The sequence below is a fragment of the Erythrolamprus reginae genome, chromosome 1 (assembly GCF_031021105.1).
Source record: "Erythrolamprus reginae isolate rEryReg1 chromosome 1, rEryReg1.hap1, whole genome shotgun sequence".
Classification (NCBI taxonomy): Eukaryota; Metazoa; Chordata; class Lepidosauria; order Squamata; family Dipsadidae; genus Erythrolamprus; species Erythrolamprus reginae.
The window spans coordinates 45412850-45440659 of NC_091950.1; the positions used below are offsets into that span (position 1 = coordinate 45412850).

Consider the following 27810-nt stretch of genomic DNA (forward strand, 5'->3'; position numbering starts at 1 on the left):
CAGCCAACTTTGCCTACCCCTGGTGTATATCATACACACCGATTACCCTCAACGCCTGTATGCTGTTGCTATTCTTGTACTGTAAACATTTTCACCTTTATCCGGCTACAGTAATTACTATGCGCAGCCATAGGTTGAAGTTGAACAGGTTGCCCCCGCGAAGCCTGCACCCGCCTCTCGCTTTCCCCGCGGAGATATCCCCCCTCCTCATCCTTCCCACTGCACGTCTAATGGTTGCAACCGCCCTTCCCACCCTCTCCATTCAAGCCCACGACACCCACGCGACGAGGGCGAGAGCGACTTCTGCTCCTCTCCGCCGACGTCAAAAGCCCCGGCTGCGCTCTGATTGGCTCCCGGTGTCCTTAAAAGGCGACGAGCGAGCTTTGGGTGGCGAGAGCGCGCGAGTGTCTGATCGGAGCCGTCCCGTAGGAGTGACCCGTTTCGCCGCGATGTCGGGCACACGGGCTGCTGTGGCGGCTTCCAACGACCGCGCCTCTCGCCCTGCCGCCGCTCTCGGCGCGGGTTTGAAGCGGTTGCGAAGTGAGCCGGGCGGCAACCGGGTGACGGTAGTGCTGGGCTCTCAGTGGGGCGACGAAGGGAAGGGGAAAGTGGTGGATCTCCTGGCCACCGAAGCCGACCTCGTCTGTAGGTGCCAGGTGAGTCAGGGTTGCCCCGGGACAGAAACAGCAGCACCTCGACCGGCCTCCTTGTCTGCTGCTACACTGGAGCCAATTTCGCCGCTCGATTTTTTAAATTTTGCTGCTGTGGCTTTTAGGATGCTACTTGTTCACCTGCGCAGGTGAAAGGTTGGGTCCCTGGAATGTTTGAACACTGGTGTGGATTATGGAAAAATAAACAAGGGCATGCTGAAATATTGGTAATGGCATATTGCTTCTCTGTTCTGATTCTTCTTCTTTTATTTCAAAATTTTATTTAAAATTTTATTTAAAAAATTTCCTCCACATGGTTAATGCATCCTTCCCCTGCTTTTACGCTTTAGAATATTGGATCGTGTAGCACATCATTTCCAGCTACATTATCCAGTTAGGAATTGTAATTGTACACAGGAGGTAAATGGATTACTTGGCTGGTGGGCCTAATGTGTGTTTTCTTAAACTTTATGGCAATTTTTTTACCCTGTTGCCAGGTAGTCTTTTCTGTTTTGTTCTATCCTTGTCCAAGGGTGAATTTTGTTCAAAATTTACCTCATCATTATTTTTTCCTTATTTATTTATTTATTTATATTATTATTATTATTAATAATAATAATAATTAGATTTGTATGCCACCCCTCTCCACAGATTATGTATTTATGTATGCATGTTTTAGCTGTGTTTTTGTAAAAAAATTTATTAGATTTATTTCGTACATTTTGTATCCTGTCAGCCGCCCCGAGTTTTTGGAGAAATGCGACATACAAATCTAATAATAATAATTATTATTATTATTATTATTAATAATAATAATAATAATAATAATAATAATAATAATAATAATTACTATTTATTTATTTGGACTTCTATGCCGCCCAATCTCAAAGGACTCAGGGCGGCTTACAACAATATAAAAATACAAGAACAATTAAAATAAGTCAGATATACAATTTTAACTATAAAATCCAAATTAAAACCTACACTAACTAAACAATCAACATGCATACACGACATTCATACGAGCCTGATGGTTGATTAATTCATGGGCCTCAGGCCTGCCTTTTCTGTCTTTGACTTCTGTCATTTCTCTGCAAATAACATTTCTTTTGGCCTTTCTTGTAATCTTTTTTAGGAGCTTAGTGAAATGGTCTGATCCCAAAATGTACCATTAATCTAAGGCTACCAATGCACATAATGCACTCCCATAATTTGAACTGTTTATTTATTCTTGTTTTTGTGATTTACTTCCATTTTAGTCTTTGGCTTCTGTTGCACATGTCTTTCTTATCCATGTCTAGAATGAAGCTGCTGTAGATAGGGAGAGAGGTTTTTAAAGACTGGCTACAGACTAAATGCCATCTGGGAAGTGGAGGGGAAAACAGTTCGGGGTTATAAATAGAAATAGCTGAGCCTTGGTGACAAATGACATAAGATCTGGAAGTACAGACAAGCATGATGAATCTACCAAAATTGTGTGCGTCTGGAGAGTGGCACATATGCCGGGGTGTCTGGTGACGGCTGTCTGCAAGAAAGGTTGAAGGTGAGAAGAGGAACAGAGTGGAGATTTATTACATGTTGCTTTGGACTCATCAGCTTCATGCTTCTTTGCTATGGTACATTATTTGAAGCCAACTTTGATCACTCGATCAATGTTGTGTGTGGGAAGAATGTCTCTCTGAGCCCTTGGAGCTGAAGGATTATTTTAAGTGTAGCCCCGGAGGGATGCTCTTTGTTTATTCTGGAACCCCAGAGGAACAGGTGTTTTTTTTCTTCTCAGACTGGCTTCATACAATGTGCTAAACCAAACCAAATAAATTCTGTTGCAACTTAGTGTAGTCTTATAAGCAGTAGCTTATGGCAAGACTTTGTAGGAATGTTTTTTTTTTTTTTTGGTGGTTGAACAAAATGTAAAACTTATCAGGAAAGACTTAATGAACTCAATCTGTATAGCCTGGAGGACAGAAGGAAAAGCGGGGATATGATCGAAACATTTAAATATGTTAAAGGGCTAAATATAAGTTCAGGAGAGAAGTGTTTTTAATAGGAAAGTGAACACAAGGACAAGGGATCACAATGTGAAAATAGTTGGACAGAAGCAATGTGAGAAAATATTATTTTACTGAAGGAGTAGTAGATGCTTGGAACAAACTTCCAGCAGATATGTTTGGTAAATCCACAGTAACTGAATTTAAACGTGCCTGGGATAAATATATATCCATCCTAAGATAAAATACAGAAAATAGTATAAGGGCAGACTAGATGGACGGCGAGGTCTTTTTCTGCCGTCAATATTCTATGTTTCTAGATGGAAATAATGGTCTAAAGATCTACATATTCTTTAGGCAGTTCCAAAACATGGAGAGATTAAGGAGTTTGTTCATTCATTCATTCATTTGGACTTATATATATGTTTCCCTGAAAATAAGTCACCCCCGAAAGTAAGACATAGGAGAGATTTCATTTTGCAGCATTCCCAAACAGAACATATATCTGAGGCACAATCTGAGGTTAGTTGGGGGGAAGATCAGAAGCAACATGAGAAAATATTATTTTACTGAAAGAGTGGTAGATGCTTGGAACAAACTTCCAGCAGATGTGTTTGGTAAATCCACAGTAACTGAATTTAATTGTGCCTGGGATAATATATATCCATCTTAAGATAAAATGCAGGAAATAGTATAAGGGTAGACTAGATGGACCATGAGGTCTTTTTCTGCCGTCAATCTTCTATGTTTCTATGTGACTTAGCATAAGGTGTGAATCCATGCTTGGCGTAGTCTGCCTTATATGTAGGATTATTGTGAAAATAAAAATATCATTTAGACTTAGATTTGTATACTGCTTCAAAGTGCTTTACAGCCCTCTCTAAGTGGTTTACAGAGAGTCAGCATATTGTCCCCAACAACCTGGGGCCTCATTTTACGAACTTTTGAAGGATGGAAGGCTGAGTCAACCTTGAGCCTACTGAGATTTGATCTGCTAAACCGCTGGCAGCCGGTGATCAGCAGAAGTAGCAAAAGTGGCTTGCAGTACCGCACTCTAACCATTTCACCACCGAGTGTGTATTGCCTTGAGTAGTTTGGAATAATTGTCAAAGAAAGATTAAAGGTGGTGAACTGAACTCACATATCTTCTTGCATTATTATTATTATTATTATTATTATTATTATTAATTAGATTTGTATGCCGCCCCTCTCCGTAGACTTGGGGTGGCTTACAGCAATGATAAAAACAATATATAATGACAAATCTAATAGTTAGAATCTAAAATAACAATAATACATTTAAAAAGTCTAAAAAACAAGAAACCCCAATATATATATAAAAAACAAAAAAACATATATACAGTCATACCATACACATAGTTTCTCATAGGATCATTTTTCACCATCGTTAAAGCAAAAGGGTACAAAGTACCAAAGCTGACAGTGTATGTGTAGGTGTGTAATGAACACACATTGTAGAGCTTTGAATAATAAACATGACTACATTTCATCTAGTCCTGCATTCATTCTGCTTTAAATTAATTGCAGGTTCTCATAAATAAGTTAAATTTATTTTAATGTTTTTTGTTTTGTTTTAAGATCTAAAGCAATTGTTTTGGAGTTATTCTAAGGGATTGTACAAATAATCTAGTTCAGTGTTTCACCATCCAGCAACATATCCCACAACATACTTAAAGCTGGAAAACAGCTTTCCTACCTATTTTCTTTGATTCAAATTAGATACATGAAATATCTGCTTATATTCTAGAAATTGGTTCAAAATGTGAAGCTACCATGTGGCGATGGAGTTGTAAAACTGCATATGGAGAAAATAATTGAACATTTTCTTCTGTGCTTTTGCCGCCATGAAAATTGCCAGCAATTCTGTAGTTGCAAAGAAAAGTTAGTATACACAGCATCTTCCAAGGAAACATTATGAGATTGTAGTAAAAAAGAAGAGAGGACTTAGTAACCTTGGATGATCTCAAAAGCTAAGCAGAGTAAGTACTTAGATCAAAGGCAGACATGAAAGGCCAGGGCTGTAGGATAGACAGCAATGACAACCACATTCCTATTCCTGAGAAGACAAAAAAAAAACCACCATGATCCATCTGTGTAAGTCACTAAGAGTCATGCACAATGCATTTCATGTGCAATCTGCTCTTGGTCTGTGTTTTTAGACAGCTGTTCTAAAACAGGATGAAGAACTTTTGAGTATCAGGAACCATCTTTTTTTTTTTTTTTGAGTGGGAGCTGAGCTGGCGATGTGGTTGGATTAAAACTCTAATAAGAAGTGTGGGATTTAGGGGGAGGAGAGGGTTGTTGGTTATCTACCTTAACCTTGCAGCAAGAAGGAAGATTCCTGTTATAAAATTTATGTGATACAACATTGGGCCTTGGGATTCACTTTTAATTGCTTTAAGTCAGGGCTGCAAAAGTGATACTTCTGAAAAACAGAGGTCTTTGCCAAGCAGGAAATCAGATAGATAGCTCCTAGCTAACATTCTTGAAAGACATGCTGTTTTAAATGCAGATCATTAACCTAACAGATTTGAAAAGTGGTATGCATGATAACTGTTTTTTAAAACCTGGAATTCAAATAAAGGGAAACTGTTGGTACAAATGAAATTTAATATTTGTGATACAATTGTTTATCTAAGGTAGTGTTACCTACTCCCTCAAATAATTTTAACATTTCAAATAGCTCCAGAAATAAAAATCAACACGAGAGAACAGTGTTGAACAGTTCAATTTTAACAGTGTTAAAATCCCTAAACCTTGTAGGCTAACAATATAGATAACCCACTTAGTCTACAGCTATAATTCAGTCTTTTGGGTTCCATATTTACTTAATATAGAGCTCATTGCCGAATGAGTGCATTTACTTGATAAATCTTAAAGTTGGACTTTCTCTTTAGTAAGGAGACTGAAGTTTTTGGTTTTGGCTTTCTGACGATCATCTGTTTGACCAATGCTGGAATAAAATGATGACCTGATATGACTTAGTTCCTCTAACAGTACTATAATTAGTTATTATAAGCTTTTCCAAAATATTCAATCTTAAACTGACAGAATGAATCAGAGTAGTAAAGAATTGGGAAAGGGACTGGACATGGCAGTATGGGAGCAGGTATGAAGTGGTAATGATGACTGTGATAAAAATATATCTATGTTTCTTTAGATGTAGGAATCTTAATTTTATTTATTTATTAATTTATTATTGATTGATTGATTGATTGATTGATTGATTGATTGATTGGATTTGTATGCTGCCCCACTCCGGAGACTCGGGGCGGCTAACAGCAATAATAAAACAGCATATAATAATAATCCAATACTAAAAACAATTAAAAACCCATTATTATAAAAAACCAAACATACATACAGACATACCATGCATAAAATTGTAAAGGCCTAGGGGGAAAGAGTATCTCAATTCCCCCATGCCTGGTGGCAGAGGTGGGTTTTAAGTAGCTTACGAAAGGCAAGGAGGGTGGGGGAAATTCTAATCTCTGGGGGGAGTTGGTTCCAGAGAAGGCTCTTCCCCTGGGTCCCGCCAAGCAGCATTGTTTAGTTGACGGGACCCGGAGAAGACCCACTCAATTTTGTTAGTAAAACTAGAATGACTAAACACTTTGAATAACATACTACATTTTAAATATTTTTATTTATTATGACCGGTCTTTACTTCAAAGTCTCAGAGGTTTTTATCTGTGTTAGTCACATGTTGATTCTTTCTAGTCCTCAAATGTAGTGACAGATTGATGCATTTTACGACTGAGTAGGAATATATTTCACCACCAAGTCCAATAGATTCTTGACAGCTTACAAAATCTAATGCAGAGTTGAAACAATTAAAAACAGACAAAACAAGATAGGTTGGAATAAAAATAGCCAGAATAAACTATGATACAGCAGCAAATACGTTAACCTCAGGCTTAGGAACCAAACCAGGTTTAAAGTGTTTTTCAAGACTCCAGGAGAATGGTTGCCATCCATACTTCTGATAGAATGCTGCAGCATAGAAGTCTGGAATCTGAAAAAATAATGGAAATTCATATCCCAGTCCTTTATTTGAAAATTGTGCATTTCACACAACGTACAATATTCAAAGGTAGATTGGAATAATAGAGAACATTGTGAGATGTAGAGGCTTTGAATAAAGTCACAACTTCTAATTGGAAGTTGTGTGTTGTATCTAACCATCATTAGCAAGGTAGCTAGTTATGTATACATAGTAATACAGGTGGGATACAAATCAAATACATAAATGTTTTGTATGGACATATATGTCATGCTGCCATAATTGAACATGTACCGTTTGCCATCCATAAAGTTTTGCCCACATTTTATGGGGACTAGGATTACAACAATAAATATGAATAAGGTGATTTATTTCACATGTTGCTTTTTAAAAGCCAAGTAAACTGATACAAAATAGAAACTTATGGACTTAGCATCTGTTAAACACCTGCTTGCACTAAGAGGAAAAAAAAATGGTGACATTGCTATTTTAAACTTGGTTTTCTCCTTGGGTACTTATAAAATTGCAGCCGGATCACCCATATTCCATGAAAAGGTCAAGTTTAAAGTTACCGACCTCTGTCAGAAAACAAGGTTGGTTTCCTAGGCTCTTGTTTGTGCTTCAAGCTCAGCTATAGGTTAAATAAATAAAAACAAGATAAGTCTGCTGTTTTGTGTAATAGGTCAAGCAGTCAACTAAATGCAAATGGCATTTGTTTAATCTTTTTCCTTACTTTCTAAGATTTGCAAGTCATTTAATAGCAAAATGCAATTACTTTGGCTATTTAGTTCTCTAAGAAAGTAGAAATTGACACAGCAGTGTTAATACTGCTATAACATCAGAAAAGTAATTTTTGGCAGCAGTTCTGTTAATGTCTTTTAGCCTTTGTGCTACTGCAGCGGGGGACATAAAATTATGGGGAAGAAAACAAATAAGAGCTTTTAAGTAAATCCTGAGTAGCTTATCAGTATAATCTTTTGACTATACAGTACATGCACATATAGAAGACACAAAAGGTCCAACTTATGAAATTGATCTCTTTAACAGTGAACAAATCCCTGGGCCATTTGCCGGTTGATTTAAAATTAGTCACAACTAAGTTTAGGCAGTTTTTCAGGTTTTAACCATTTAGGTTTAACATTGACACTGTTGTTCTGAGCTGATAGATCCTGCAGGCCAGGTCTTTGAAGCCTTTTGGTGAAAAAGTGGTCACTATGGACCTCAATTAAATATGTTTTCATTTAGGTGCATCACACTTTCCTCAAATAAAATGTTAAAAGAAATATTTAACAGGAGTTTGCCTCTCTATCAAAAGGTTAATGGTAATACAGTACTCTAAGGCCATGGCCTGTTTTTCCATGATACAGTACTGCTCTCATCTTGTCCTAGCCCATGGATGCAACTACGGGAATCTTGAAGCTGAAATAATCTAACTGCTTGTGAATGTAATCAAATAAGTGTCTGGGGACATTATTTCTTTATTACCATATTAATTTGGTAATTAATATGATCACCCTTTAGAATTTATTGATCTTAAATGAAATTTAGGAATTTCATTTAAGATCAATAAATTCTAAAGGGTGATCATAGGTCAGCTTTCACTTTAGCCATTCTCTTTGCAGCATTCAGAAAATAAAAGGAATCAAGCATTTTGTTGTGGTTTCCCCTTCAATTGTCAGTTTCAATCACTATAGAAACATAGAAGACTGACGACAGAAAAAGACCTCATGATCCATCTAGTCTGCCCTTATACTATTTTCTGTATTTTATCTTAGGATGGATATATGTTTATCCCAGGCATGTTTAAATTACTGTGGATTTATCAACCACGTCTGCTGGAAGTTTGTTCCAAGGATCTACTACTCTTTCAATAAAATAATATTTTCTCATGTTGCTTTTGATCTTTCCCCCAACTAACTTCAGATTGTGTCCCCTTGTTCTTGTGTTCACTTTCCTATTAAAAACACTTCCCTCCTGGACCTTATTTAACATATTTAAATGTTTCGATCATGTCCCCCCCTTTTCCTTCTGTCCTCCAGACTATACAGATTGAGTTCATTAAGTCTTTCCTGATACGTTTTATGCTTAAGACCTTCCACCATTCTTGTAGCCCGTCTTTGGACCCGTTCAATTTTGTCAATATCTTTTTGTAGGTGAGGCCTCCAGAACTGAACACAGTATTCCAAATGTGGTCTCACCAGCACTCTATATAGTGGGATCATAATCTCCTTCTTCCTGCTTGTTATACCTCTAGCTATGCAGCCAAGCATCCTACTTGCTTTCCCTACCGCCTGACTGCACTGTTCACCCATTTTGAGACTGTCAGAAATCACTACCCTTAAATCCTTCTCTTCTGAAGTTTTTGCTAACACAGAACTGCCAATACAATACTCAGATTGAGGATTCCTTTTCCCCAAGTGCATTATTTTACATTTGGAAACATTAAACTGCAGTTTCCATTGCTTTGACCATTTATCTAGTAAAGCTAAATCATTTACCATATTACAGACGCCTCCAGGAATATCAACCCTATTGCACACTTTAGAGTCATCGGCAAATAGGCAAACCTTCCCCTACCAAACCTTCCCCTATGTCACTCACAAACATATTAAAAAGAATAGGACCCAGAACAGACCCTTGTGGCACACCGCTTGTAACCTGTCTCTGCTCAGAATACTCGCCATTAACAATAGCTCTCTGATGTCTACGCTTCAGCCAGCTGCAAATCCATTGAACTATAATAGAAAAATATAAAAGAGCGAGTTTGGTCTAGTCTAGTGGTAGAGGCACCACACTAGAAACCAGGAGATTGAGAGGCTTTAAATATGAAAGCTATCTGGGTGACTTTGGGCCAGTTACTCTCTCAGCTCAAGCCACCACACAATTGTAGTGAAAATTGGAGGAGAGGATTAGATAAGTTCACCACCTTGATTTATTTATAAATATGGTAAAGGTGGCATATAAATAAAAAGCAATTGCCACAAATTACAAATCTGATTGCTCAACAGCTAGTTAGTATCAATTTATAGGAGAAACGAGAAACTTTTTGCAGTCTCTTTTTTGTTTAGAACTATTTCCATCCTATTACTATCTGTAATCTTCATATTATCTATCTCTGCTGTAGTATCACAATAAAAAAATTCTGCTGGCTGTATTGTTTTTCACCAATAGTAATCAATGAAAATACCGTATCTTATTTTATTTTTGGCAGGGTGGAAATAATGCAGGTCATACTGTCGTTGTTGATGGGAAGGAATATGATTTTCACCTCTTTCCTAGTGGTATAATTAATCCTAAAGCGGTTTCTTTTATTGGTAAGTATTCCATTCAGACTCATAAGATCCAAATTTAAATGTACTGTAGTTAGATGTTTAATATTAGGATGTATTAATTTGCAAAATTTGGATTAGAATTTTAGAACTACAGTGGTACCTCAAGATACGAACCCCTCGTCTTACGAACAACTCGTGATACGAACCCTGGGTTCAGAAAAAATTTGCCTCTTCTTACGAACTTTTTTCGAGTTACGAACCGGCGTTCGAAGACTGCTGGGAAGCCGCGCGGCTGTTTTAAAAGGTGACAGCCGGGCGGCGGGGCTTCCCAGAAGCCTCCCGAACGCCGGTTCGTAACTCGAACAAAGTTCGTAAGAAGAGGCAAAATTTTTCTGAACCCCGGGTTCGGTTCGGGAGGTTGCTGGGAAGCCCCCCAGGCCGGCTGCGACCTTTTAAAACAGGCGCGGCGCTTCCCAGCTGTCTCCCGAAGCCGAACGCGGAAGTTCGGCTTTAGCGTTCGGCTTCAGGAGACAGCTGGGAAGCGGCGCGCCTGTTTTAAAAGGTCGCAGCCGGCCTGGGGGGCTTCCCAGCACCCCCCGAACCCCGAACCCGAAAATGTGTTTGTTTGTTTGTTTGTTTGTTTGTTTGTTTGTTTATCAAACACTATACTTTTCTGCCCACACTGAAAAAAAATTAGAGGGAACATTGATTGCAATGTCTCACTTTGAGAGTTACAAGATTGATTTCAGTCTTGGGGGCGGGGGAACAAGATAGAAATTGCAACAGGCTGAGCTAATTCTACTTCACTGTAAAGCTATCATGCATATACATGCATGTCTGAAAATACACATCTGCTTTATAGCTCAAGGAACTAGGGAGGGTCCCTTCTGAGCCGCTTGCCCTTCCCACTCTTCAGTTGCAGGTTATGCTATCTCTTATATGACCATTCCTTGATCCAGTCTCCCAAGATCTTTCCCACATACCATCATAAAGGAAAAGATACTAGATTAAGCTGGCTTCAAGTCATAGAAAACTTCAGAAAGACTTCTAAGGGAATGGAAATTCAGATTAAATTGGAGTAGACAATAAATGGCTGTTGAAGTTGGACTGTTAGTTATGGGACAGAAAAAGGTTGACTGGTAAGCCTAAAATAGCCTGCTTAGTGTTAATGCTGCTGAAAGCTCATTAGTTCCAAAGTGGTTCAACATCGACAAATTAATCTGGGGAAGTGCACTAAAGACCAGAAAAGGATGAATGGAACTGGGGGGCAATCATTCAACTAATGCAGAGGGTATCCAATGAGGGTGGCAGAATGTGCCAAAAGGTAAATCAAAGCCTTCCAGTTAGATAAAGGCCAGCTGTAGATTTTCTGAGAGCACAGAAAAAAACTTTGCAATCAATCTCTAATCCTTCCTTAGAGGAGAAGGCAGAGAGACACAGCAAAGTGAAACCTTATACAGTAATATGGAACCTAACTCAACAGTCTATTCTCTAATAATTCCATTTTAAACTTTAATTAGAAAAGCTGGAAAAATCCAATCTGTTGCAAATTCTTCTGATATAAGAATAGCTATATTTAATAATAATAATAATTTATTAGATTTGTATGCCGCCCCTCTCCGAACACTCGGGGCGGCTCACAACAATAGTAAAAAACAAAATTATAGTGAAACAAATCTAATATTAAAAAAGAAGCATATAAAACCCTACCATATTTAAAAACCAAACAATACATACATACCAAACATAAAATATAAAGAGCCTGGGGGAAAGGTGTCTCAACTCCCCCATGCCTGCGGTATAGATGGGTCTTGAGTAGTTTACGAATATTTGCCTAATGCTTACTATTTTAAGGATGATATTTTACTTTTGTGTGTACATTTTAGGTAATGGAGTGGTTATACACTTACCTGGCTTATTTGAAGAAGCCGATAAAAATGTGAAGAAAGGTTTGTACCTAATATTTTTCTTTTAAAGAGGGGGGCTTGTTGTGTTGAATGGTATGCATATGTATTTTTGATTGGATTATTTGCTTTGCGGGTTTTTATAAATGGGGTTTATTGTTTTAGCAAATAATATTTGACTTCTTTTTATTGTACTATACTTTTTTTATATTGTTGTAAGCCGCTCTGAATTCCATTGGGATTGGGCAGCACAGAAGTCGAAATAGATAGATAGATAGATAGATAGATAGATAGATAGATAGATAGATAGATAGATAGATAGATAGATAGATAGATAGAGGTACTCACCCTTATTTTAAAAGGATATTTTAACATTCCAAAACCAGAGAAAATGTACCTACCTCAGTTATTGTGGATGAAAAAAAAATCAAGAGATGGCAAATTACACTTCCTTTAAAGACGCTTTTAGTGACTGTTTCCAGTCACAATTCAAAGTGTTGGTTATGACCTATCAAAGCCCTTCATGGCATCGGACCAGAATATCTCCGAGACTGCCTTCTGCCGCACGAATCCCAGCGACCAGTTAGGTCCCAGAGAGTTGGCCTTCTCCTGGTCCTGTCGACGAAACAATGTCGTCTGGCGGGACCCGGGGGAAGAGCCTTCTCTGTGGCGGCCTCGAAACTCTGGAACCAACTCCCCCCGGAGATTAGGATTGCCCCCACCCTCCTTGCCTTTCGCAAACTCCTTAAAACTCATCTCTGCCATCAGGCATGGGGAAATTGATTCCCCTGGGCTGTTTCCGCTTCACGTATGGTTTGTATGAGATGTATGATTGTTTTTTATATTAAGGGTTTTAAATTGTTTTTAACTATTGGATTTGTACTGCTTTGTTGTTGTGAGACGCTCCGAGACTCCGGAGAGGGGCGGCATACAAATCTAATTATTAATAATAATAATAATAATAATAATAATAATAATAATAATAATAATAAAGGTTTAGTTGGGGAATTCTGGGAGCTGAAGTCCATATATCTTCAAGTTGCCAGTTGAGAAAGACTACTGTAGATTTTTCAGTCCTCTATATCAGTGTTTCCCAACCTTGGCAACTTGAAGATATTTGGACTTCAACTCCCAGAATTCCCCAGCCAGCAAATGCTGGCTGGGGAATTCTGGGAGTTGAGGTCCAGATATCTTCAAGTTGCCAAGGTTGGGAAACACTGCTCTATATAGCCTAATTCTTGTAACTGGTACATATTTCTTCTGATAGGATTAAGAGACTGGGAGAAAAGACTTATAATATCAGACAGAGCACATCTTGGTAAGTAGTATTCAGAGAGAAAAAACAAATACAGCATTTTCATATTGTTAATTTTATTTATACGGGGGACAATTCATATTTTTGTATACATTTTCTTTAAAGTTTTAACAAGAACATGAAAACTAATACAAACTAATATGGCATAAAGAGAACAAAGAAAGAAAAAAGAAAAGGAAATAAAGTGCAGAAAAAATATAAATAAAATATATAAATTTGCAGCAAATACAAGTCTGATTGCAAAGAAGCTTTTTTGATTCCCCAATCTTTTTCTAATCATGAAAACTACAAGTCATAAAGGCATTTTTTTCTCTTTCATGCAAAAAGTCTGCAAGAGTTTTCCAGTTAGCCATAAATATAGATACTGTCTTCTCTCTAATTAAAAAGGATAATTTAGAAGCTTCGTATTTTTGTCTATGAACAGATAATTCTTATTTTAATATATTTGATACAACTGATGGCAAATTAAAATTAATACTGGTTTGACATGAGCAATTTCTTTATTTTGAAGCATGCTGCTGCTAATATTTACACCAGTTTGATGCCTTCATTGTTAGAACATCAAAAGCATAATTGTATGAAATATTTGAAAATCAAACCTTGCTTTATCTCCCTCAAATCTTCACGTGAATTTTCCTCTGCTGTGCAGTGTTTGATTTTCACCAAGCAGTTGATGGACTTCAAGAAGTACAGCGTCAAGTACAAGAGGGGAAAAAGTAATTATATATCTTGGAATACTTGAATTCTGCTGCTAGATGTGGCATACGTCTGGAAATAAAACATATAAAATGCAATGTAATGCAGCAATTTTGGGGGGGGGCTGTTCTTGCTTAAAATATCAACTTACATAGCATGCATGCACCAGTTTGATTCAAACGTGCAAGAGTCACAAATTGTATAAGAACACTCTGGTCCCTATATGTGTCATGCATATATGTCACTTCGACCAGTGTTTCCCAACCATGGCAACTTGAAGATATTTGGACTTCAACTCCCAGAATTCCTCAGCCAGCATTCGCTGGCTGGGGAATTCTGGGAGTTGAAGTCCAAATATCTTCAAGTTGCCAAGGTTGGGAAACATTGACTTAGACTGTGCTTGTATAAAAGGGATGCACCAATAAAAACTGTACCTCTATATCCCTGGCATCTGTTCTGAAGAAAAATAAATGTGCTTTACAAGCAGTGCATGGCGAGGCAGGTATGGCATGGCGAGGTTTTTGTTATGTGAAGACTTGAATGCCGGTCCGTGTCTGATGCCCATATTTATTTATCTTGCTGTCTTCTTCCTATCTACACTGTTATTTATTTTATTTATTTATTTTATTCGATTTTTATGCCGCCCTTCTCCTTAGACTCAGGGCGGCTTACAACGTGTTAGCAATAGCACTTTTTACCAGAGCCAGCCTATTGCCCCCACAATCCGGGTCCTCATTTTACCCATCTCGGAAGGATGGAAGGCTGAGTCAACCTTGAGCCGGTGATGAGATTTGAACCGCTGACCTTCAGATCTGCAGTCAGCTTCAGTGGCCTGCAGTATGGCAGCTCTTCACGACACAGCACACAAATAGAAACCTTGCTGTTATCTCTTTGGGAAAATGATGAAGCTATGGGAACACTGACTAATGTAAAATTTAGACAATGAATCATATGTAATACCTTTCCTGAGGCAAATTTAGTGACATAGCATTACCGCTCAGATTATTTGTGAGAATCTCTTCAGGTTTATTCAGTTATACAACTGCCACTGCTGAATTAGTATTGCAGCAAAGCTGAACAATGAACAAAAAGGCACCTTTGTATTAGGGTTTTGGATTCTAAAAGTATTTTGAACTGCCAGAATCCGCCTCAGATGATATTAAGCTTAATTATGAGGTGACATTTATTTATTTAGTTATTTATTGGATTTGTATGCCGCCCCGCTCCGTAGACACAGGGCAGCTAACAACAGTGATAAAAACAACATGTAACAATCCAATACTAAAATCAAATATACATACAAACATACCATGCATAAATTGTAAAGGCCTGGGGGAAAGAATATCTCATTTCCCCCATGCCTGACGGCAGAGGTGGGTTTTAAGGAGCTTACGAAAGGCGAGGAGGGTGGGGGCAATTCTAATTTCCGGGGGGAGTTGGTTCCAGAGGGCCAGGGCCGCCACAGAGAAGGCTCTTCCCCTGGGCCCCGCCAAACGACATTGTGATAGAAATGGATCATTGTGTAGAAAAATCTCTTTCATTATTAACGCCAGGTTACGCTGGTGAGTATTTACGGATATAATCACTAGGACACTGAATCAGAACGGCACATGGTAGGGAGGAAAGTAATTATTAGTAAACTTTTGGGGAAAAGATGATATAGTTATTCACATGCTTTTTTTCCCTTCCAGTTGCCCACAGTCATGTCTCTCGGCTAGAGGTTATGTTTAATAGGTCACTCAGCTGGAAAATGATATCCAGTTAATCTATTTAGAACAATTCTGAAACATCTGGCAGTGAATTAGTGAAAGGAAGCATCCTCATAGCAACCTTGGCCCACAGTACAGTATGGAAAAGTACTTGTACGTGGATAGCTTTCTGATCCAGTTCAATTAATCAGTGTGTGGTAATATAGCTACTGCTGGATTCCCTAAAAGAAAGACATTGTGATCTTTGAGATGATCAGAACTTTCCAAACATAGAGGACTGGAGTTTGGAGGATGTGCAGCCGAGAGGAATAATGCCTTGCAAAGACAATATATCACTCAGTAACCTTAAAGAAATAGAGATTGGGAGCATTCTACTTTTCCAGTTATATTTGTTGTTTACCTTTTGCCTGAGAATCTTCAGAATATAAATGCCTGAGAATATAAGAAAGATAAATATTTAAGGATCTATATAAATATAAGGAAGATAAATATTTCCATCTCGATCATTTATTTTAAAAATTACTGTATATAATCTTTCGTTAAAGACAAAACTCTGTGAGGCTCACCACATAAAAATTAAACAATATATAGAGCAATAAATTTCAAAAATAAAGACCAGTAAAACCCAAAAAGAAAAATGTGGTGCCAGAATCACACTTTTAATTTTAAAGGGATAGTTCCTGTTATCCCTTTATTTGTTGCTACTTTTAAATTGGGGTTTGTCCTGATTTCTTTTAAAAAGAAAATGAAGTTGACAGTTGATAAAACAGGAGATTATGTTGTTATTCCAATTATACCAGCCTTCCCCAATGTCAACTTGAGTTTCAAAATAATATCGTTCTGTGAGAGTCATCTCTGCAATCCATACAACTTTCTTCTGTTCAAGCATGAAAAAGGAGGAAGCTTTTCCCACAATTTTGTTAGTTTTCTTTTCTTTTGAGAAATCAATCTGTTGTGGACCTGAAAAGATCAAAGATCACATAGGCGAATATTTTTTTCTAATGCATGCCTGCATGCATGCACATCCAGACTACTCATTTTAACCAATTCCCATTACAAAGCATTTGGAAATATCTGTACTACTAAATAACTAAACAATTCAACAGCTGATTCCACTCAATTGTCTTTTCCCCCCGTTAGCATTGGCACAACAAAAAAGGGAATCGGACCAACTTATTCTTCCAAAGCTGCACGGACAGGACTTCGGATTTGCGATCTTCTTTCAGACTTCAGTGAATTTTCATTAAGGTATTCTAGTCCACTGCACAGCAAGGAACCTCTTGGATGAGAACTTTTGTTTACTCTTAAGATACTGTAGAGAAGGGAGAGTATGTATGAATGCGCTCTGTGGGAAAGAGTTGGGGGAAAGATCAAAAGCAACATGAGAAAATATTATTTTACTGAAAGAGTAGTAGATCCTTGGAACAAACTTCCACCAGATGTGGTTGGTATATCCACAATAACTGAATTTAAACATGCCTGGGATAAACATAGATCCATCCTAAGATAAAATACAAAAAATAGTATAAGGGCAGACTAGATGGATCGGGAGGTCTTTTTCTGCCGTCAGTCTTCTATGTTTCTAAGATAGTTGTGCATATATTGCTGAAGATAGTTATGCATATATTACTGAAAATGAGCTGGATTTGGAGATATATTTATTTCATTGACTTTAATAAGAAATTCTGATTATTTTCAACACTTAAAAACCTGTTGTTTTAACATACAACCTGGTCTTCGTGCATATTTCAGATTTTTTTTTTGCTTGTGATTTGTAGGGAAAAATAGAATTTAAAATATCTATATACAGTGTAGGCTGCTAATTGTTGATGTTTTGCAGATTTAAAAATCTGGCTCATCAGTACAAGTCAATGTTTCCTTCTTTAGAAGTTGACATAGAAGGACAACTAAAAAAACTAAAGGTAAACCACTAACATTCCCATCTTGAAACTTTGAATTTTAACAGAATAAATAAACCTAGATTCAGTAGTGGATTGCTACAGTAGAGCAGTGTTTCCCAACCTTGGCAACTTGAAGATATCTGTACTTCAACTCCCAGAATTCCCCTGCCAGCATTCGCTGGCTGGGGAATTCTGGGAGTTGAAGTACAGATATCTTCAATTCACCTAAAGAATTTATAACCTCCTGGACAAAGCTGAATATTTTTTTGTCCTATATGCTATTAAAGGAAGTCCTCAACTTACAACCATAATTAAGGCAAACGTTTTATGTTGCGAGTTAACCCCCTTTTACTACCTTTCTTGCCCCAGTTGTTAAGTGAATCATTGAAGCTGTTAGGTTAGTAACATGGCTGTTAAGCGAATGTTGTTTATTCATTTGCTTGTCAGAAGATAGCAAAATGTGATCACAATATACCAGGGCACTACAACTGTCATAAATGGGGGATAATTGCCAACAATCTGAATTTTGATGACATGACTATGGGAATATTGCAGTTGTAAGTGTGAAAAATAGTCATGTCACTTTTTTCAGTGATGATGTAACTTTGAACGGTCACTAAATGACTTATTGTACCTGTAAGTCCAGAACTATCTGTAGTTATTAACTATTTCAGCCTGAAGGGGTCTAACTGTTCCAGTCATCTTGTTCAGATCCTTGAATGCTCAAAGTCATCCAAAAGAATCTGACAAGATGCCATTTATTCTTCTGTAGATTAAACTGGGAAAAATTCAGAATTTGCCATAATAAATATAATCAAACTTATTCTCGTGTCTAACCAGCCTATCACAGTTAGCAACCTGTATATTTCTTCCTTGATTGCCTAGAAATTGTGGTTTTTCTGGTTTGGCTTCTGATATGCTTCTATTCTTAATTTCCAGTCAATATAGGAAAAATATAATAACTATATATACATATGTGGAATATTGCAGGGATATGCTGAAACAATAAGACCAATGGTGAAGGATGGAGTTTATTTTATGTACGAAGCACTACACGGCCCTCCAAAGAAAATTCTGGTGGAGGGGGCCAATGCAGCATTGCTTGACATTGATTTTGGTATGTCACTTGATACAATATATGGTTGTCTAGCTATGTAGAAATCTGTGTAATAAATTATTTTGTCCAGGCACTTAGATATGAGAAGTGTTAGATTATTATTTCATGCGTAAGATCCATATTAATGACATAATAATGCATACAGATAGAAATAAAGCATGTCTTTCCTGAAGCCTGACAGGCCACTGAGATAAATGGTGGTTTCACACATTCTTGAATATTCATATTTTGTATGATCACGAGTCTTAATAATGCTAAGAGTAATTGAAATTAATGGGGACCTGGTACTGTGATTTCAATGGGTATAATTATGACTTAATTTGGATCCAACCATATCAGTGCATCCCAAAGTGTATCTTATATAGAGGTTAACATGAGAATGTTAATAATTATTATTAATAATAATAATAATGCAAGTGAGTAAAGATTAGGAGCAGAATTCCAAGAAGGAATTTGTTTTGTGCTGTATATATGGGATTTCTTCAAAGTTGGCTTTTTAAACCATTTGTTTAATTTGTTGCATTCCAGAACCAAATGTATAACATATTTTTACAAGCATACAGTTATTCCTTGTTTTAGAACTGTAGTTGGAACTGGCAATTCCATTGCTAAGCATGGCCACACCAACTTACAATAGCAGTTGCAACAATTTTGGCTGCCATTGTTAAGCAAATCCCACCCAGTTGTTAAGCACAGTCACCCGATCACCATTTGCAATGTCCTCCTGTCATCCTCTTTGACTTTGCTTTTCGGAAGTCAGTAGAGATGCTGCAACCATCATAACTGCAAGGTGCTTGTCAAGTGCCCAGATGGTCATCATGTGACTATGGCGACACAATGATGCTGCAAGTATGAGGAACAGTTGTAAGACTCCTCACTGAGCACTGTCATAATTCTGAACAGTTGCTGAATGGAACAGTTGCTAAGTAAGCACTACCTGCATATGGATGTTAAATGTACAGCGCCATGGTGGTGCAGTGGTTAGAATGCAGTACTGCAGGTTAATTGTGCTAGCTGCCAGCTGTTTGGCAGTTTGATTTTGACTGGCTCAAGGTTGACTCAGCCTTCCATCCTTATTATTATTATTATTATTATTATTACTTGGATTTGTATGCCGCCCCTCTCCGAAGAGGTCAGAAAAATGAGGACCCAGGTTGTTGGGGGCAATGTGCTGATTCTGTAAAGCATTTAGGAGAGGGCTGTAAAGCACTATCGAGTGGTATATAAGTCCATTGTGTTTTTTAATAGTATAGAAGAGCATAATGTGCTTGATAAACCTTCTGGACTATGCAGATTTCTCCAGCACATGTTCATGTGATTCCCTGATCTTTAAAAGTCTTTAAGAAAGTGATATGTTGAACATCTGTTTGAAATAAAGTGCATTCGTTTACTAAAAGCAAGATGTACCTAATTTTTTACTTTTTGCTAGGCACATATCCTTTTGTGACATCATCAAACTGCACCGTGGGTGGTGTATGCACTGGGCTGGGCATTCCTCCTCAGTATATTGGAGAGGTTTATGGAGTAGTAAAAGCCTACACAACGAGAGTGGGAATTGGAGCCTTTCCAACTGAACAAATAAATGTAAGTTTGTTATTATAATTAAAATAGTACAAATAAATTAAAATAAGTATAATACAGACTTGAGTATTTTATAGCCCACATCTGCCCCTTTTGTTGTCCCTATCCAGTCCACATGAGGTCAGTCAGAAATTAGAAATAAAATGTAAATAGGTGCACCGCAAGCAGCAGGACAGGGGTGGGTTCTGGCTTACCTTGCTATCGGTTCGCTTCCTGATACGTTGCATGGTGTATGTTACGCCACATGCACACATGCGCAGTGCTAAAACCCCAGCTTCTGCGCATGCACAGAAGCAAAACCCAAAATGGTGGCACTTATGGCACCGCCGAGAGAGCCAGTTTGGGGGTGTGGCAGGCCTGGGTCGCTGCTGGTTCTATCGGTTCCATAGAACTGGTCTGAACCGGGAGGAACGCATTTCTGGAGCAGGTGAAGCTGAATCAGGTCTGGTTCTGCATGATTGCTATGCACTTCGTCAGCCAGTTGACAGCCATGGGAGGGGGAGGAGGGGGAAGAGAGAAAGCACTTTTCGGTATCTATGCAGCACTCACTCCCTGCCTGGAGTAGCCTGAGGAGACAAGAGCAACTACGGTTTAGGGCAGGCAAAGTTGGCTCTTGTATGACATATAGACTTCAACTCCCAGAATTCCTGAGCTAGCATGATTGCCCCAGGAATTCTGGGAGTTGAAGTCCACAAGTCATAGAAGAGCCAACTTTGCCTACCCCTGGTTTAAGGGGGACACAGGCTCATCCACCCACCACCTACCTGAAAGTGAAGCCATGCGGGCAAGCAGGTGGAATATAACCAGGAGAGCAGCGGTGGTGGCAGAAGAGTAGCAGCTGGGCCAGGCTAGACTGAGGTTAGGCTTTACATTCCCATCCCCTCAAAATGTTGGTCCCAGTAGCTAAAAGTTACCAAGACGCCACAATGGGGCTGATAACCTCTCTGACAAAGAGCAACAGGAAGCCAATTGGTTTGGCCCTCAACAACAGTTCGTTTCTCATATGGCCCCTTGGGAAAATTAAATTATAATATGTTGTAATGATCCTGTGCTAATATATTATATGCCAGTATTATGCCAATCTCAAACTTTATTATAAAATAGAAAATGTGCGGATGCTCTCCCAATTGTCTTAATTTGAAGTGTGATTCCTCACCACCATCATAGCTCCATTTTATAGCATACTTTCAAATGTCTTCTTACAAAGTATCCTGATCTGAATCTGATTTGAAAAATTGTGTCATCTCCCACATACACTCCATGATTCTCTCAATTTGGAACTCTTAATTGGTTTAAATTATTAATTTTTTACTGTAGCTTGTAAACCACTGGAATAGTGGACACAGTGGTATAATAGAGTAAAGTTAATCCAGAGTCACATTAGACACAGATTGGATTGAATCAATAAATAGACTATTAGGGGAAACGAGCATCATAAAGAACTGCACCCCAAATTCTGTATTTTGGGTTGAATTAAAAATACACAATATTCTTAAATCCAAAGTATGATTTGAATGACTAAATGAGGATTAGATTTTGTTTTCTTATGTACATTTATTTCACGCATATATTAAATGCTTTTATATATATATTTACATACGTTAACATATTTTTGCTGATAATGAAAAGGGAGACTAGTATAAATCTATTTGTTATAACATACGTTATAATCTACAGTTATTACCCTTCATCAATGTTAATTTTGTTTCACTTAGTGTGCCATGTTGAACATCTTTTGTCTTCTAAATTTGTATTTTTGACATGACAACAGTTCATTTACTAGTGGCTTTTGACACCTGGCTATGACTACTGTTCCAATCTTCTGGGTATCTTTGTCTCTGTTAGGAAATTGGCGACCTTTTACAGTCACGAGGTCATGAATGGGGTGTGACTACAGGCAGGAAAAGACGTTGCGGCTGGCTAGACCTTGTCATTTTGAGATACGCTCATATGATCAACGGCTTTACTGCGTAAGCATCACAGATTTTGACCTACAGTTGGAACTCATAACTTTTAACCCGGTGGAGTACAAATATGTAGGTAACATTATAATTAGTCTAGCAAAATTATGTTTTATATTTTGATAAGAAGCAGTAGCACTTTATCCCAAAGAAAATAATTTTTTTCTTCAGTGGCCTTAAACGTCTTGTGTCAATAGTACTGTACAATAAACAGCAGTCATTTTAGGGGCTCTAAACCAGAAAGAAGCAGGAAATTGAAAGTAGTATTTAAATGGTACATACTTGCTATTTCTGTCTCATCATAAAGTTTTGCATCACTGTTTGGTCTTGCAATCTGAAATACTGTGTATCCCCTTGATACACAGTGTTTGTTATAAATTCTGACTGATGTGGAAGGTCAATTAGCACTAACTAAAATTAAAGAGAGGCCAAGTGATATCTGTGATTGACCTGTAAGTTCCTCTGAAAATAGGTTCTGAATTCTTGAAGCTTGAAAAAATAAGCTTGATATCTGTGGATTGCTCATACTTGAAAAAATTTAAATTCACACTCTTTTTAAAATATGGAACATTTAATTCTTAAGTGCCATAACTAAATTATTATTTGTATGTATCTAAAATTTACTATGTGATATATACCTGAGTATTTTAAATGCTCCTTAATGTGTATATTAATTTAAACTTTATCCGACTTGTAACATTTTTTTATGGTTATTGCAGAACAGATCATGCTGTTGGGATATCCCATAAACTTAAAAAAACAGGTAGAAGGGATTCAATGAGATGTTGAAAGAGACTAATGTATCTATCTAATATTTTCTGGGCAGTTTGGCATTGACAAAACTCGATATTATGGATGTCCTTGATGAAATCAAAATTGGTGTGGCTTACAGGCTAGATGGGAAAAGAATTCCATACTTTCCAGGTATGTTAATAACTGAATATGTTACTTTGAACTAGGTTGATCATTTTAATTAGGTCACTCCAAACATCAGGAGACAAAACTGATGAAGATTTTGCTGCCCACTTTTATTTCCCTTTCAATTTTCTTGCATCCCTTGGGAAGGTTAAAGAAGATTTTAAATAAACATATGGCTATAGCCCTTCAAAAAATTTAATTTCCAAGAAAGCCTAAGAGTTCATACAGAAACTGCAGCTGGGCTTCATAGCATGCAATATTCCTTTATAAAGAAAAAAGAAAAATCTGAAAGATATTTAAAAGGATGTGTGACACAGGAACCTGACAATTATCAAAGGTCAGGTTTGTACATGTGCATTTTGACACATTTGTGCACCACATATACACATTGTGTAATGGTAATAATTAAGAACTGAGAGGATCTGGTCTTTTCCCACTCTCTTTTAATTGTTAACTATTACAGAACTTATATATAACACTGCCACTTCTGTGAACCAGCCTGCAAATAGACTTCATATAAGTGCCAATACTTTCCTCCATTATTTCACTAAAGATACTTCTAGACAAATAGATAATTATACAGTTATTCTGTCTTTTTGAAGTCAAGAAAATGACACCTATATTCTGTAAATAAAGTAGAGTGATTGTTCAGTAATGATCTCACCTTTTTGTTCTATATAATGTGATTTATTCTAAAAGCAATGATAACCCTTTTTGAGAAAAAGGGCTTTTGAGACCAATGGTCATGAAAAGGGAGGAAGTTTCCAAGGTTAGGTTAAAGGTTTGTCTATTGCAATGATTGCAAATCTTTTTTCCCTCAGGTGCCGAAAGCACACACTCTACCGTGCGCGTGTGTGCGCCCACACCCATAATTCAATGTCCCACATGTACCCCACCCATACCCTATGTATGCATGCATGACCCTCTCCACACTGCCCCATCCCCTTGTATGCGGGCACGCCTCCGGTCCTGTTTTCCAACTTCTAGTGGCCTGGCAGGCCCGTTTTTCACCCTCCACAGGTTCCAGAGGCTTCCCTGGAGCCTGGAGAGGGTGAAAACAACCTCCCCTGCCCCCCTGGGCCCTCTGGATGCCAGAAACATCTTGTTTCCCAACTTCTGGTGTGCCCAATAAGCCCGTTTTTTTGTCTTCCTCAGGCTCCAGAGCAGTGGTTCTCAACCTTTCTAATGCCGCGACCCCTTAATACAGTTCTTCCTGTTGTGGTGACCCCCAATCATAAGTCTAGCGCCAATTCTCCCAACAGAGCTTTAAGCTGATTGGCAGGAAGGTCAGAGGGACACCCCCACTGTAAACGCCCGATTGGTCGGATTGTAAAAATATGTTCCAAGGCGCCAGGGTAGAAGCTTTAGTTCCCAACATCATGGGAAATTTGTCTTTCCCCATGGTCTTAGGTGACCCATGTGAAACGGTCGTTCGACCCACAAAGGGGTCCCAACCCCCAGGTTGAGAACCACTGCTCTAGCCTGGGGAGGTGAACATGCCCTCCCCTCTCCTCTGGAGGCCGAAAATGCTCTCCCAGCCAAAAATCAGCTGGCCGGCACGCACATGCACAGTGGAGCTGAGCTAGGGCTTGCATGCTGGTAGATATGGCTCCATGTGCCACCTGTGGCATACATGCCATAGGTTCACCATCACAGGTCTATTATGTTTTCAAATGTGAACGCTAAATAATGATTACATTGTTCTTATAACCTGAATAGTTGCCTTTTCACTTTTAAAGCTAATCAGGAAATATTACAAAAAGTGGAAGTGGAATATGAAACAATGCCAGGTTGGAAAACTGATACAACTTGTGCCAGAAAATGGGAGGACCTTCCACCTAAGGCACAAAATTACATTAGATTTGTGGAAAACCATGTTGGTGTGTCAAGTATGTATTTTCATCATTACTGTTCTAACAGAGTTTGCTTTGTTTATTAAGTTGTACATGGAAAGATTTTTGCCAATTAGAAAAGCAGCAACTTTCTAGGGATAGAGATAGATTAGAGGTCCTAAGCAATTCCTTTTGCTGAAAGAAAAATTAACTAGAGTTATTGTCATGCTTTTGTGAAACTAGTATTTGGTAGATTTCCTGCTCTACAGATATTTGAAAGATGTTTAGTAGCTGCATATTATTATTATTATTATTTATTAGATTTGTATGCCGCCCCTCTCCGTTGACTAACTGATCAACTTTAACTTAATCCATCTCAGTATTGATGGCATTTGTTAGAGACTTGCTGATTAAATAATGCCATTGCTAATACTTCAGTGACTAAGAATTATATAATATGATTCACCATAGTATTTGAACCGCAGCAGTGAAACAAAATTAATATATTTTTTTAAAATAGTATATTAAAAATGCTAATGGATTCTGGTTTTTTTTGCTGTTTCCTACCAGATAACAAGCAACTTTTATTACATGGTTGCCTTTGAATTAATTGCTTTTATATTTAGATTCTTAATTTACTCTCTAGAATTATAGCCTAAATGGAATCCTCAATTTAAGAGCATAATAGAGCCCAGAATCATGATCGTACAGTATGGTGGTCATTAAACAGGTCAGAAATAACAATGCCCAATTTTACCACCATTTTGTGGTGGCCATTAAAAGAAAGCCATGGTTGTTAAGCACCACTGTCATTAAGAGAAACCTGTCTTCCCCAATGGGCGGGGTGGCTTTTATTTGGCCAGAAATTGGAAGTAAAAGCCTATCAGGGATGGTTTGCAAGGTGACAAAGCTGGAAACTAGCAAAAAAACCTCACACCAAAAATAAATGACCATGTGATGCTGCAAATGGCCATAAATGTGCACCAATTGCCAAGCGGCCAAAACTGGTCATGTGATCATGGGGGTTTATGTGGCTGGCCATTGGAACTTTAAAAATGAATTGAAAGTATCTCTGGGGAGGTCTATCATAACCTTGAATGGTCACTAAGTGACCAGGACTACTTGTAATATATTTCATTATGTTATTTATTCGCTATTTATTCATTGTGTTATTTCTAATTATTTCTCTTTTTTTCCTTTTCAGTTAAATGGGTTGGAGTTGGAAAATCAAGAGAATCAATGATCCAGCTCTTTTAAGGGGCCCATAGAAGAGCTGCACTGAGAAAGGGTTCGCCTAATCTTTTCTGATCCCAGACTAAGATGCAGATGCTTTTAAAATCAAAACAACCTTCATAGACTATGATTAGAAAAGAACGTTTCCTCTTATTTTAAAGTATTAAAATGGCTTGAAAACTACATAAAAATAATTAGAGTGGATTGGTTGAGGAGAATATTAAGATGTATATACTACTAAAACTCTCCTGTTGGTCTGTTTGTAATCTTCAGGTGGGTGAAATGGTGCCTTATAGGGCAACTATTTTTAATCAATGTTCTTTAAGTGGACTAACTTAAAGGATGCATCAAAAACCCAGAGCCCATTACTCCCATGGAATTGAAACTGCCACATACCGTAATCATCATTTACAATGCTCCCTGCCAACTTCCCACAAGGAAAGTCAATAGGACATTAGCAGGCAATAGGAAGCCACTCATACTCCAATTGCATTTTTTACCTTCCCATATTCATTCTGTTTCTCTATTGGTAAAGAAATTTATTTATTTATTCGATTTTTATGCTGCCCTTCTCCTTAGACTCAGGGCGGCTTACAACGTGTTAGCAATAGCACTTTTTAACAGAGCCAGCTTATTGCTCCCACAATCCGGGTCCTCATTTTACCCACCTCGGAAGGATGGAAGGCTGAGTCAACCTTGAGCCGGTGATGGGATTTGAACCGCTGACCTACAGATCTACAGTCAGCTTCAGTGGCCTGCAGTACAGCACTCTACCTGCTGCGGCACCCTGGCTCTCTGGAAATATCTCTGGAACAATAATAGTGTTCCCATTTGTATGTGAGGAAATAGTGAGATATGCATATATGTTATTGAAAACAAAGTGCCTAATGGTGCACTGAAATAAGCCACTCCTTTTAAGTCTGTGAGCCAAACCAGAATTATTTTGGCGTCTGCATTTGTTATAAATAAACATTCTTCAAATAACAAAACACAAGCAAAAGAGATTATGTCATAGAAAAGGAGGCAAGCCAATATCTGAAATCATTTGTCGGCAGTGGTCAGACTGGAATGGATACAACTGTTAGAACCTAAGATATGGAACTTCCTTCATTCAATATTTTCTGATAGTGCTCCACATGAAGTCCTCGCAAGTTCTGTATGTTTAACATAAAGCAATGAAAATGTATTTTAAAAGACCATAGCAAAATATTATCTTGCTGTATATCACTGTGAAAATAAATACCATCTGTAACGTTACTGAAGAGTGATAAAAAAATATTATATTTTGATGAAAGTCAAGGGAATAAGCAATTCAGAATGTTAGTCTGTAAAAATAAACTATTCTGGAGCAACCTTTAAAAAGGCAGTGACTATTGACAACAAAATAAGTAGCATACACAAAGAAGTGTTCTGGTTGTGGATCTGGCAGCATGTCTACATTTATATAATTTTGATGTAGCATTCCTGAAAAATTGGGACTATGATATACCCCTTCAAGAAAATGGAAAGCATGCAGCAGTGCGCCAAATGCTGCTCTTTTAAGATCACTATTTTCAATAACAAAGGCAGTTATGAAAAAGGGAAACCTTTCAGAAAAGATTATATCATATATTGTTTTTGTTGCATTTCCTGTGTGCTAATTTTTATAGGCGGTCTGAATTGAGTGGCAATATTAATGCTATTAATGCAATAAATATATGACACACTTG

General features: G+C 37.8%; 1 protein-coding gene across 1 annotated transcript; it reads left to right on the forward strand.

Moving 5' to 3' along the window:
* Window positions 1-398: 398 nt before the first annotated feature.
* On the forward strand, window positions 399-27810 carry ADSS1 (adenylosuccinate synthase 1). Its single transcript, XM_070733310.1, has 13 exons — window positions 399-656; window positions 9874-9976; window positions 11821-11883; window positions 13106-13156; window positions 13803-13869; window positions 16699-16806; window positions 17399-17480; window positions 18450-18576; window positions 20006-20160; window positions 22003-22127; window positions 22945-23042; window positions 24776-24925; window positions 26073-27810. The coding sequence occupies exons 1-13, from the start codon at window positions 450-452 to the stop codon at window positions 26123-26125; spliced, it is 1389 nt and encodes a 462-aa protein (XP_070589411.1). The 5' UTR covers window positions 399-449; the 3' UTR covers window positions 26126-27810.

Bases quoted from the DNA above. Each gene is read 5' to 3' on its own strand.
- ADSS1 (XM_070733310.1), top strand. From the start codon at position 450: ATGTCGGGCACACGGGCTGCTGTGGCGGCTTCCAACGACCGCGCCTCT. The intron at 657-9,873 runs GTGAGTCAGGGT...TATTTTTGGCAG, and splicing joins ACCTCGTCTGTAGGTGCCAG to GGTGGAAATAATGCAGGTCA. The intron at 24,926-26,072 runs GTATGTATTTTC...TTTCCTTTTCAG, and splicing joins AAACCATGTTGGTGTGTCAA to TTAAATGGGTTGGAGTTGGA.